This window comes from Oryzias latipes, assembly GCF_053564925.1.
Source record: "Oryzias latipes strain Hd-rR chromosome 1 unlocalized genomic scaffold, Olatipes_Hd-rR_3.1 chr1_Y".
In the NCBI taxonomy this organism is placed as follows: Eukaryota; Metazoa; Chordata; class Actinopteri; order Beloniformes; family Adrianichthyidae; genus Oryzias; species Oryzias latipes.
Genome location: NW_027616335.1, coordinates 83561 through 96913, shown reverse-complemented (window position 1 = coordinate 96913; position 13353 = coordinate 83561). Strand labels below are relative to the sequence as shown.

Genomic DNA, 13353 nt, shown 5'->3' with positions numbered 1-13353 from the left:
TTGTGCTATCCTAGACATTTTAACATTGGGAGTTGGGTCATCTAGACCCACTAGAGACAGTGCGCTGAACCTTTTTTTTTTCAATGATTTGTGATCTTCACTGGTGGATTACATGAAATCTTTCCACCTTTTTCATGGTAAGGAGAACACGTCAATGTGAGGGTGGGGTCATCTAAGATAGCACAAGGGTTAATCAGTTTGATGTTAGATATCAGCTGTAACTCTTGTTAATAGTTTTGCATATTTGTCTTTGAAATACGTATTTTTAAAAAATAAATCTTTTGGAAGAGGGATTCATGTTACACAGTTGATCAATGTTCTCAGTTGTTGGTTTATTCTGGATAAATGCCAATTATTGCTGCAATTAAAACGTTAAAATGCGTTGTGTTTGGCCCAGAATGCGTTTTTACGGGGGATCTTAAACTCAGCATCATTACGTGTCATCCTTCCGCGGGAATTTCAGGATTCTTTTTCTGCTCTTTGATCGGAAACAAAGTAGAACCTTCAATTTAACACTTTCAGATTTTAATGTTGTGGACGGCTGGAATTCTTCACATCACAAAATGGTAAGACGGGGATTTGAATATGCCAGTGTGGGTTTTTGATGTGCGGTGAAGGAAGCGCCGAGCGAACAACTATACATACTATCATGGTCTGCAATCTAGCTCACTTAAATTAAAGCGCTACAATAAAATGTCAAAGTAGACAAACTTCAACGGTTAATGTAAATGGTTACGGTTAATGTTAATGTAGTTTGGAAACTACAGTGAACTTCAGGATTTTGTTAGTGAGATCTATTTTTCAAAGTATCAGGGTTGACGGGGTTTTTTTCTTCGTAAAGAATATGACGTTGATTTGAAGATTCACAGTTAAATACATATAGAAAACCTCCCAAAAGAGTAGTTTTTATGAAAGTCTAAATTCTAAAAGTGCTTTATTTGGGGTCTAATATAATACAAGTGTATTAACTACATCCGTTAACACGACTTAAACTACCCCTAGAATGCAATACTGCCATCTGTTGGATGGGAGGAAAACTACAGATTCAGTGTTCTCTAATGTATTTGTTATATTAGTGTTTCTTTTCCCTTTTCACCTAAATTCAAATATTCTCAATTAACAGTGGATGGGGAAAATTGCCTACATATATCATTAGTTTGCAGTATATGTGATACATCCAAACCTAAATACAATTTAAAAGAAATAATCTTTAAAGGTAAGAATATTTTACATGTTGCTCTGTTAAAAGTTGATGAAGAACAGGCATGGTCTGTTAGGATTAAAATATTTTTTTTTGTTACAGTCTAAAAAGAAAGGCCTCAGTTTGGAGGAGAAGAGAACAAGAATGATGGAAATTTTCTTTGAATCGGTGAGTTCATGTCATCTTGGTCACATTTCTGTGTCACATTGTTGATGCTGTATTGATTGTGTGGATTTAATTTAAATGATTGTTTAAAACATTTTCATTGTTTTTGCCACTTGGAAGCATCTTTTCATGAAAAACATTTAATTTTATTTTTTTGTGCATAAAAACAATATCAGATGTTGGAAAAAAATATTTTGAGTGCATTTTAAAAAATATATATATATTTTTTTGACAAAGTAAGACTCTACGGGATTAAAAGCAGCAAAGGCTTTTAATATAAGATACAACTCTGCGTGGTGTTTAGTATTGTTACTATTGATTTATAGTTTTTCAACTATAAAACATTAGAATAAAATTCAAAAATAACATTTGTTTCCAAATCTAATATTGGCTTTTATTTTTAAAAGAGGCAGGCATGACTTCTTTTTAAATAAGTTGCCCTGTTCTACACATCCCTCATCTTATGTTGTTCTCACCACTGCTACTGTTACCTGAATATTAAACAGGAGGTGAAAGATTTCTAATCTAACAGAGAAGTTAATACATTGATACATAAATGTATATTATTAGCACTTCTGATTTGCACAACAGCTAAACGTTGCTGTGCAGCATAAGATAATAGGTGCCTTAATCTCATTCTAATAATAGGCAGAGTTTGCAGAAGTTTATCTTACTGTTATGTGAGCATCTCAGCCTTAAAATCGTGAATATAACAAAAATTAAATCACGTCAAGAAACTTTTATTTTTTGAAAAAAATGTTATTTTATATGTCTTGTGGCCATGGAGCCACATGTGATTCAGACCCCTAGAATAGCTAAATAAATTACATTTAAAAGCTCGATTTGTTTGTGACTCATTTATGAAGACAAAAAAGAGGTAATACATTTGTGAAGCTGTTTTCTTCTTCTCATTCCAGAAAGATGTTTTTCAACTTAAAGACATAGAAAAGATTGCACCCAAGAGTAAAGGCATAGGTGAGTGATCAACAGCTGAAACAGTCGTCAATCCACAATAAATAGACATTAAGCATTTTCTTACTCTGCCTTTTAATAAGTTTAAACCTCTATAATGTTTTTATTTTTTTACTTTTTATAAATGCTGTTCTCTAGTTGACTTGATCTGTGTCGCCCCCTGGCGGCTCACTTGGTACCTAACATGACACAAAAAACAACACACATAACACAAAAAAAAAACATACAAAAAGCAAAGTAGACAAAAGAGGATGTGGGAAATCCTCTGTAATATAAAGTCTGTATTTCTGTGCTTGTGGACTTGCTGCTTATTATTAAACCCAACAGCTGATAATGAGATAAATAGATCCGATTAATCTGTAATACTTGGCTTGATTGAAGTAACCTGATCTGACTGATCACAGGCAGTGAACGTGTTTGCTCAGATGGACTTTTCCCTCCTTATGGGGCTTCTATATGTCATTTCCAACAGTGATGAAGATTTATTCCAGACTGGTTCTTGTTTGTAAAACAAGGAAAACATGAAGAAGAAATGAAATAAGAGAATGAATCATACGAGGAAGGGATCTGCCACTTTAAGAGCCAGTGGATTCCTCCAGAAAAAAGAAAAAAAAAACAACTTCCGATTTACCTTTACATAATTAAACAGATTTTTATCATCGTTGTTCACTTTTTCATCCAAGAAGGCGTTTTCAAATTACTTTGCTCCCGTCGAGTGTCAGGATCGACAATGGGTTGTGTCCCTGTAAGTGGAATAATAAAGATTTACAACATTTGAAATGTTGTAGGTGAGAAATATTGTCACATTTAATTATTATTATTTTTTTAGCTCTTTTAAGACAGTGGAGTTGGTGCCAAAAAGCTCTGCTACCCTCATGCATTCTTGAAAACACTGGTGACGTTCTTAGAGGATTGCCATGGCAACCAGGACTTGCTCCTGCCATCTGAGCTGTATTTAGTCTGTAAAGCAGAATGGGGCCTATCAATAGCAGTAATTTTATAATGCAGAGAGCTGCTGACGGGTTCTAGCTCTTAAGTTAAACGTATTTCCTCGAAGGAGCGACTCGGGCTCCCACTTTATGGACATTAAGGGAAAACAGACCAAGAATGAAAAAACTTGAGGACCGGACTGCTCAGGGGAGAAAAAAACAATCAAATGGAGCAGATTGTGTTTGCGGGAAATGAAGAGGGGTTTTGTCTTCGATTGGACAAAACATGACTCTGGAGAAATTGGATCTCGTTGCGGTGATTGAAAGCACATGCTTTTGACCCCAAACACTGACGCCTAATGTAGTTACGGAGGGGTGGGGGGAGGGAGCAGTGAGAGATCTGCATTGCAGGCACATTTACCGGTTAGAGAGGAACAGGGGGGGGGATCTGCAACATGCCGATAATTGAAAATCACACATCCTGAAAGTTATTCAAGCAGAAAACCCACTGGTTTGGGTGGAGTTTGATTGAATGTTTTCCTTTCTTTTGTCTGTTCCTGCTGCTGCGGTCTAACATTCTTCCAGCCGTTCCTTTGCAAAGCGGATAGCCGTATTCCATCTCACCGCCAACACCTCAGGATGTAACTTCTGCTCCACTGCTTCTGCACCTCGCATACGTCCCCACATCAGGATTGAACGACCAAATCGGCTGCAGATGTTTGGCTTTAGTTTGGGGAAGTTTGGAGAAGCAGACAGTAGACATGGCGTTGATCCTCAGGGGGATGCACTGATGTACTTTACGTCATGTCTGAGAACTTTTGTTTTTGTTTTTTTGTATTGAACAACGTCAGCTTATCTTGCATTAGTTTCAGCAGTTCACACATTTAAGGGCAAATCCAGAAAAAAACAAAAACAAAAAGGAGCAATTTTAGTTCCTGCTCTATTTTTTTCTTTCTTTCTTTCTGTTTATTCTCCAAGCCCCCATGACTGTGAAGGACGTGCTGCAGAGCCTGGTTGATGACAACATGGTGGACTGTGAAAGAGTTGGCACATCCAACTACTACTGGGCGTTTCCCAGCAAGGCCTTAAATGCTCGCAAGCACAAACTGGAGGAGCTGCAGAAACAGGTTTGTTCCTGTGAGCATCATGAGCTCAAAGCACTGAGACACGCTGGAAAAGTTTGTAAAAACACACCACTGAGCTGACAGCAAGGAGGTCAGAAAGAACCAGAAGATTCTCCAGAGAAACAAAACAAAACATACATTTGCTTTGTGTTTGTATTTCACTGTGTTGGTGATGCACATTTAAAACCTTCAAAATAGTGAAGGAAATAGAAAAAGAGATCTATTTCAAACTTGTGAGTTTGACAGGAAGTCACAGCGCTCGTCTTTGAAGGCCTCGTGGTCGCTGGGACCCACTTCCCTCTGCTGGTGCACAGCATAGTGATGGGGGGGGGGGGGGCATTTCTTAATGATCAGCGATACGGAGCAGGAAATTCTCAAAATATGGCCTTTTCCTGTTATTAAACCATGATTAATCAGGATTTCAGTGTTAGTTTGAGGCTATGAATCGACTGATCGGGAGATTAACAGTAAATAAACATGAATGTTTTATTCATAAATGCAATGATTTTACTGGAAAAGTCCCCAGCTTACATTAAAAACCTTTACTGGTCTTTACAGTCAGCGCTCCGTTTGCCATTTACATACAATGACGTAGAAATGACATCGACACCCCAATAGTAATGTTTCCAAATTTAAAGTGAAAGTTTCAAAAAAGTTATAGCTTTGAATTTGTTGGTTTAAAACAAACATCATATCACATCCATTTGATTCCCCTTGGAATAGATCCTTGGAACATTGTATATAATTTATTGAAAGTTCACCTGTTTTTTTTTTTATTTTTCACAGCGTTTTGCTTGTCTTTGCTTTTTGGATTTAGATATTTTCTTTACACTTTAGGTTTTTGTTGTTAAACATAAAAAGGGTGTGATCTCAATTTTGTGGTTCAAATGACAACACTATCACTTGGAATTAAGGTTTTTGTAAAGTTTTAGGTTTATTGTTTAATTTTTAAGCTCTATAATAGAAAAATATCTGTAAAACAAAAGCTGAGGTTGCACTAAAAGATTGGTATCAAGCATTGCCACAAAAAAGTGTAAAGTAGTAAAAAAAAAAGAAAACAAGCACAAAAAGCCCTAAAAATACTTAGTCAAATAGTTAATTGCACTGTGCTCAACATCTGTAAATAATTATTGTGTCAATGTATTTAGAGTAATCATGCTACTGTGTTTTTTAAAGTGTAAAAATTATTTTTTTCTAATATTTTCAGGAATTTGTATTCGTCTACAACTGAACTGTTCTGTCTTCCAGCTCTCTGATGCTAAGCAGCGGAAAGCGACCCTCCAGAAAGTGGTTGAAAAGGCGAAAGTTGGACGCCAAGATACGGTAATAGTGCGTTCAAAGTGAGCGCCAACGGCAGGAAGAGTGTGCGGGGAAAGGTCAAAGGTGAAACAGGGTTTGTGTGTATGTCTGCAGAAAGAGAGGAGCTCTCTGCTGAAGGAGCTGAAGGCTCTAAGAGAGGAGCGAGCACAGCTGCAGGCCGAGCTGGACCAGTACAGAGAGTGTGACCCACAAGTTGTTGAAGACATGAGTGAGTACCCCACTCTGGGCTGGTTTTTTGGTTTACATTAATTCCCAGCTGCTGCTTTGATGCCTTCACACCATCAACCACAGTCTGTCATCTTCATGACAGACTGTCTATCATCTTTAGAGAGTATTTGGATTTAGCCATAAGTCTGAGTTAGTCGCCTATTACTTTCACATGTGACAATATCTTCATCTTTTTTAACAGAAAATATTTCGTCATAAACGTTTAGAATGGGCGTTGTATGCTGCATATTTATCTTACCTAGCTGAGAAAACGGCTATTTTGGCATCAGCATGTCATTGAAGTGATTTCCTGAGGACAGATGTGGCGGTTGACGTCTCAGCTCTGACTGTTAAAATGGCCTGAGAGTTTTCCCCACAGACAGCAGCACAGTCAGACGATTCACCACGTGAAAATGATGGAGCTGATGCTCGCTGCTCTTCCTTCTGTTCATAGCTGGTGTGACACCAGAAACTATGTCCTGGTGTGAAGCCTCCAATATTGCTCGCTATTTGGGTTGCACCAGTAATGCTAGGCTGTGGTTGTGAGGAGCTGTAAGCTAACCCCGACAGTCCTGCCCCCAAGTCAGAGGGGAATTTCTAATGAACTCCTGCCGTTCTACAGAAATTATGTCCTTAAAAACGGCTGTTTTAAAAAAAATAAAATCTAAAAACAGCATTGTCATAATTGAGACCACTGGGGATGCCTTTACCACAGAAAAATGATTGGAGTGGAGCTTTAACTCAATTCATAAAACTTCTGCTGATTTTGCTGCAGTAATGATAGTTTATTTCACGGGAATCCTTTTTGAGCTTGTAAATTTTCTTGTTTCGGTAAAAATGAGGAGTCCTGAAGTTTGAGTCATCACGACTGGTACATTTCTCTCTGCTCTGTGACTTCTTTACTTCATATCTGTGAGATTGCCATCGTTAAATGACCTGGACTGAGCCTGAGCTTGGACATGACATCAGTGACTGTAGAAGAGAACAAGCGGGTGGAGATGACTTTGGCCTTCCATTTTTGTCACTGTTGAACCCGTTTTTTAACAGCCTTCCTGTCATTTTTACCACACTGCTACTGCGTGTGAAACGATCCTCCCACACGCACACACATATTTTTAATAGGCGCTGAATAGTTCTCCACACTCATCCAAATGCTAAAAATAACTCTCTGCTCTCACTGTTTTCCTCACCCGCTTGTCAATTTGTTCATAGATTCTCTTTCCTGTTTGTGATTTTGGATAGTTTTTGTCCCACTTTTTGTTTGCATGTATGAAGAAAAGAGAAAAAAAAAGTGGCTCCTACAACCGAATGGAATGAGAAAATAGATTTAAAAAGTGGGTTTGGGTGTTTAGAGAAGTGGATTAAAGTTGTTGTGGGTTAGCTGTCTTCATAGCTGTGCTGCCGTGCACACACTCGACCACATTCACATTGGGGATGAAACTACCTTTACTGATGGGTTAACTGTCCAAGGATACATTGTTTTAAAAATGGTCAAAAAGTTGATCCTCTAGCAAACCAGCATGCAGAGCTTTTCAGCTGCAGGTTCCCCCCGATTGTCTGGCAAACATGTCACAAAGCAGCTAACCGGCCCTGGAAGGCAGATGGTATGAACAGAGCTGAGCCTCCTGCAGAGGCAGAGGTTTCTGCTCGGCTGGAAATCCTGCACGTCAGGTTTTTAGTTTTATTTTTTTTCATTCTGCTCGGGGCAAACTTTGTATCTCTAAAGGCTGGAGCTGAAACTCAATGGCGGTGCAAAGGCGTGGTCAATGAGCACAAACGTTGCTCTGGCTGCTTCACAGTAACTCGCACCTCTCGATGTTTCTCAATACAGGCATTTAGTTTATACAAAGTTCTGCTCCCCCCCCTTACTTTTTTATGCTGATGTTACTTTTAATACCATTTTAGTCAAGATTTAGTATTCAGATCAGCTTTCACACTTGCCAAAAGAACACTATCTGAAAAAACAATAAACCCTGGTGCAACCCAAACACTAAAACACAACAATTCTTTTAGATCAACTTGGTTTTGTCATGTTAGTCCATGAGAAGCAGCATGCAACAGGCAGCTGTGTTTCCAACCAAATGAGCAATGGAGTATCTAAGGTGCCGACATGCAGAGGCCTGGACGTTCTATGTGCTTTTAAAATGACAATAAAAAAAACAGAATCCTTAAATTTAACTTGTACAATTTAAAGAGCCACGCCGACGAAGATTGTTGTTTTTAACATGTTCTTCCTGCCCTGTCCTTGAGGACATATTTAGAGTAACTCAACATTAAAATTGCATTTCTGAGTACCGGTATTTGTGAATCTGGAGCAGATGACAAAATGCCGTTTGAAAAGGTGTTTATTTGTGACGTAGAAAATACACAGGGCGGGCCACAAGCTCCCTGCTCTGTGCAACAGGGTACTCCACGCCAGAGGTCACACGCACAACTCAGAGGTGAATTTCTAATGAACTCCGACCGCTCTGCAGAAACGACGTCCTAGAAAATGACACAGGTTTTTTGATCCTGCCTAAAATGGGCAGAACCAGAATTAAAAGACCCCTGGGACGCTTTTATAACACATCAATAGATGATTGGAGTGGGAATGAACCAAAAAGGGTAAATGGCATTAATGCAGAAACCAATAAGAGAACAAATATTTAATGAATTGTGCTGTGGATTATTATATAACCTGTTTACACAAATGATCCACTCATGGTTTACAATTATACAGACGGAAGTGTGCATCTTTTCTCTAACATTCAATAGTAGAAGAACCACTTGTTGCTTTGAGTCCTGAAATTCCCTGTAACTATAGTTCTGAGTACAGCAGTTGTAGGTGGAGTCAACAACAACATGCAGCCTTTTTCTGTTTTTTTCCCCCCTCAGTTTTCTGTCTCCACATGCCCTTGTGTCCATTACTTTAGTGCGCACACAGCTTTGCAGCAGATAACCATCTCCTCCAAGTGCAGAAAGAATTGTACTTCAGGGGTGTGTGCAGCTGTGCGATGTCTATCACACTCTTTTACAAAGAGTGCAGAACTTCTGATCATCATAAATGAGCTCAGACATGAACCTACAGTCTATAAAAGTACTGAACTTATTGCAAAAAAAAAGTTCCTTAGGCCAGTCTACCACAATTGTTAGCTTTGTAGTATTTGTCTTTGTGCCTGCCAATCATCATCACTATCATCATAATCATCTTTTAAACTATTTTCAAAGTGTTCTCAGTGGTCTTTTAATTATCATTATGCTGTTTTAGCTAAAATCTAAAAACCTGTGTCGTTTTCTAGGACGTAGTTTCTGTCTGCAGAGCGACAGAAGCTTCGAGTTGTAGGTGGAACTGTGGAGCAACCCCGCCCCCCCTTTACCCTCCCTGTTGTAGGGAGTTTGTGGCCCGTCCGTCTAAATTATAACATATAATTAATAATAAAGAAAAAAAGACACAAATAAAGCTCAAACCCTTTTATGTAAATAGTTTTTGTTTACCATTAATGGCTGATCTGACACAAAATGTGTCATTTTTAACTTGCTGTGCAAGATTTGGTTCAATAAGAAAACCCAGCTAAAGAGGAACATTAGTCTGTTTTCAAAAGGCTTCTTCTTCCAGTTTGTGCAGCAGTGATGGTTATTCTGGAACACTGGGTTATTTTTAGCAGCTGGTTTTACTGCTGGTAAAATGACCCACTGGAGCAGAGTAGACAGGTCTGCAACACGAAGGTTTTTTTTTAAAGAAACCTTGATGAGTTCATCATCAAATATTACTTTAAGAAGAGTTCTGCGAATACGTCGTCTGCTCCCGTTTCAATGTGGAAAGCCTTTTTTTTTGTTTTTTGTTTACCTGGCATGCAGCCATTGCAGCCAGAGTGTAAAGGAATTTTAGCTTAATGAATGAAATGACATAATGAAATTTGCACAGGTACTGATCTCAGTTTCTTTTCTTGCAGGAAAGTCCAATGCTGTAGCTAAAGAAGCTATCTCCAGGTGGACAGGTGGGTCTGTTTTTCTCATTTTTACTGTAAAAGCAAGCAAACTCCCTGCAGCGTCCTTCACTCTCGGAGAACCGTGTGTGCGTGCTGGAAGGTTGGGATCCTGGAGAGAGCAGACTGGCCTCTACAGGCCCTGTTTATGTTGAAGGGGGGCGGGGGTGTCTTTGATTAATGGTAGACTGTTTTCAGTGATGGGCTTCTCCTTGGGTAATTGGAGCGGTTTTGTGTACCACAGAGGGATGCCGTCTGTCAGCAGCCTCTTTTGGGGACTTTTTTTTATAAAACGCTAATGATGAGGGTGAACTCGTTTAGCCTCCACTGGAAAGGACGCCGTTAACAAACAAGCAAACTATCTGTGACGAGTCCTGTGTTCAACAATGATGGTGCTTAAAGACCAGGATTCTGTTCCAGCTGTGGCTTAAACTGTGAAAGGAGCTGGTGTTGTCATGGCAACAGCTTCATGAGTGCCCCCCGTTTGATCTGTTGCCTAATGGTTTGCTTTCCAAGGTGTTGGAAACCAGTCATGGGTTGTGCCTAAAGGGTTAAACCCCCTGTTGATGAGTGATGTTGGGACAGCAGGTGTGTGGGGGCTGGAGGTTGTGGGTTTATTTGGGGCCAGATCATTGGGGGGTGGGGGTACGATTGGCTCTTCAGAACAAAGCCTTAAGACCATTGACAGTAAATGTGAACTGGACCGAGTGAGTGTCAACCCCCCCCATGAGGAAATGTTTGCGCGATATACTTTTTTTGATTAGTATTGCATTTGCACTTGCAGTCCTAAATTGATAATAATTATTAGTTTATCAAGTCTCTGACTAGGACAGAGTTTACTTTTATTGGGGACTTCTGGTTTTTTTTTGTTGGCGTGTTCACTTGTGTTGCGTCATCTGACGGTACGGTCTTGTCAGCTCTTGTTGGACTTTATTGCCAAACTCAAACACAGCAGTGTCAGAATCTTCCAGGCATGTTGGAAGAGGCCACTGCAGCCTCTGAACGCTCTTTTATTCTACTGACATCAAGGCTTTAAAGTGGATTTAAGTGGATTTCATCCTGCTCCAGACCACAGGACAAACTCAAGATTTCCAAACTCTCACAACTTTTTAAAAAATGAATGCCTACATGAAATATGGCAAAGCAACCGCGACGCACCCACATGAGCCGCAATGCGGCCCGCGTCCTGTACTATGACCTCATATAAACGCACTGAAGTAGGCCTGCACATTAAATTGCAAATTTATCTTTATCGCAATATCAAGCTGTGCAATATGCAGATCATACAAGTCTGGGAAAATTGCGATAAGTGGTTACCTTAAATGTGCTTAAACAATCATAAGAAATATTTAACGAATCAAATAAACCCCTTTACGTTGTTGAAAAATCGAATGGACCTCAGTAGACGAGGGTCATTTGGAGTATTTGTTCATATATCGCAAGTTATATCGACATCACAATATTGATCACTAATATAATATTACAAATCGTGAGCTTTCCTCATGTCATGGCAGCTTTCACTGAACCCATAATGTGATTTGAATTTGAATAAAACAGGTGATACTTTTTGAAGCTGCTGCAACTCGGCCGTTTTGTGTGTTAAGCCTCGCCTGAAACATTTACCAGGAGGCTTTTATATTTACAGATTTTTGACATTGTTTACAGAAAAACCAGGAAGAGCATGAGCTTTAGTAACAGCCTCATAAACAAAGCAAAGTAGTATGGTTTTATACACATTCATTTTTCTTCTTAAACTTACAACATTTTCTGTTTTAATTCTAAAACAGAAAATGGAAAGACAAATACCCGTTGAAAATAAAAAAAGGAGACCAATTTAAAGTTATTTCAGACTTGCAATAACCCAAAACATTGAAATGTTTTCTAAAAAAATTGGAATTAATCTTTTTAAATGAGAAAAGTGAGTTAAAAAGCGTGTTCCTTGTTAACAAAGAAAAAGGGTAAGATGAAGGGGAAACAATGGTTTAATGGATCGGGCCAATTCTTGGATGCTAAATGATTTTACCTTCCTCAGATGTTTATCTGCAGGTCAGAATAGATTGTTTCCAGGTGCTGCTGATTTTAATTGGTGGGAAACGTTAACTGCTCTCAGGAAGTATCAATCAGACCTTCGGCCAAAATAAGCAGACTTTCACCCAACAGCGAAGCAGCAGTGAAGCAGATGGTGTCGCCTGTGCGCTCAGGCTGCGTTGTCCAGTCCAGCTTCAATTTGTCACCTCCTGACTGACTCTGCTGTCAATCTGATTGGTTGTGCGTCGGTTTCCCCACTGATTTACATGGCAGCTGTGCATTTTTGTTTCCAGACAACGTGTTTGCCATCAAGTCCTGGACAAAGAAGAAGTTCTCCTTCAACGACAGCCGTATTAATAAAGCCTTCGGCATCCCAGATGACTTTGACTACATGGACTGACCGTGAACTTTTCAGACACACCCCTGAAGTCTGTTTCTCACCGCTCTGCTGTTGATTTTTGTGTTTATTCTGAGTGGGGGGGGGGGGACCCATCCGGATTCAGTTTACAGCGTGAGGTGGAAACACATCAGTTTTACAGATGCATTTTACCAGGGAATAAATTACTCGGGTGCAACTGGAGAGGGGACCGAGCCACCCGCGGTTGTGAGGAGTCACAGGGTCCTGTGACAAACAGCTTGACTCTTTGGACACCTGTTGACTTGAAACTGAGAGCTCCGAGCCGATGACGGACAGGAATCAACTTTTCCACTGGCATTGGTTGCATTTGGATGGTTTAAACAGATGGTTTAAATTTGGTTTTGCATGACCTCTCCTGTTTGTTTTAATTTTATTTTACAGTGGGTCATCTTGAGCCAGAAAAAATGTATTGGGACAAATGGCATGTTAAATAGCTGTAAATAGTTTTCCTATTCAAATAAAGTAAAAATTAATTGGCGTCTACATTTATTTGACTTTGAGTTGAAGTCTAGCGCGCACACGTCTTCACATTAAACCTCACATTTTAAATTTCTTGACTAATTGCCCTGAGGGTGGTACAAAATCCTGTAATTAATGTGTTTTGCTTTTTCTTTCACAGCTGCAAACCTTTTGGTGAAAATACTTTACTGCTGTGTTAGCACGTCTTCAATGACTGTCGCCCATTTCTTTAGCGTAAAAAAACAAAGCTTATCAGCTTAATGGTTGTTTAGTGTTCACTCATTTGACCCAGTTAAAGGAGTTTGTGTGTCTCATCACATCCTGCTGATCTCTTGAGTTTTTTTGTAAGGCGATTAATTATATTTGACATATTGTGGTAGCTCTGATTTTTCTTTTTTACCTGCCACTGAAATGGTTAAAAGTTCTTGTTCTTTACACACTCACCCATACGACTGAGGATTTTGGCAAAAATCATTTCAAAGATTAAAGAAAAAATTAATCTTAAGTTAATCTTCAGTAATTCATGTTGCTTGCTGTGTTTACCTGCCCAACCTGTCTTGGCTCA

The 13353-nt window shown here is 39.2% G+C and overlaps 1 protein-coding gene across 1 annotated transcript; it reads left to right on the top strand.

Moving 5' to 3' along the window:
- The first annotated feature begins 410 nt into the window (after positions 1–410).
- LOC101163790 (meiotic nuclear divisions 1 homolog (S. cerevisiae)) lies at positions 411–12802 on the top strand. The gene is made up of 8 exons (XM_004065961.5): positions 411–566; positions 1304–1369; positions 2284–2341; positions 4246–4394; positions 5640–5714; positions 5805–5919; positions 9851–9895; positions 12205–12802. Exons 1-8 carry the CDS (start codon positions 564–566, stop codon positions 12309–12311), a joined length of 618 nt encoding a protein of 205 aa, XP_004066009.3. The 5' UTR covers positions 411–563; the 3' UTR covers positions 12312–12802.
- Positions 12803–13353: the final 551 nt, after the last annotated feature.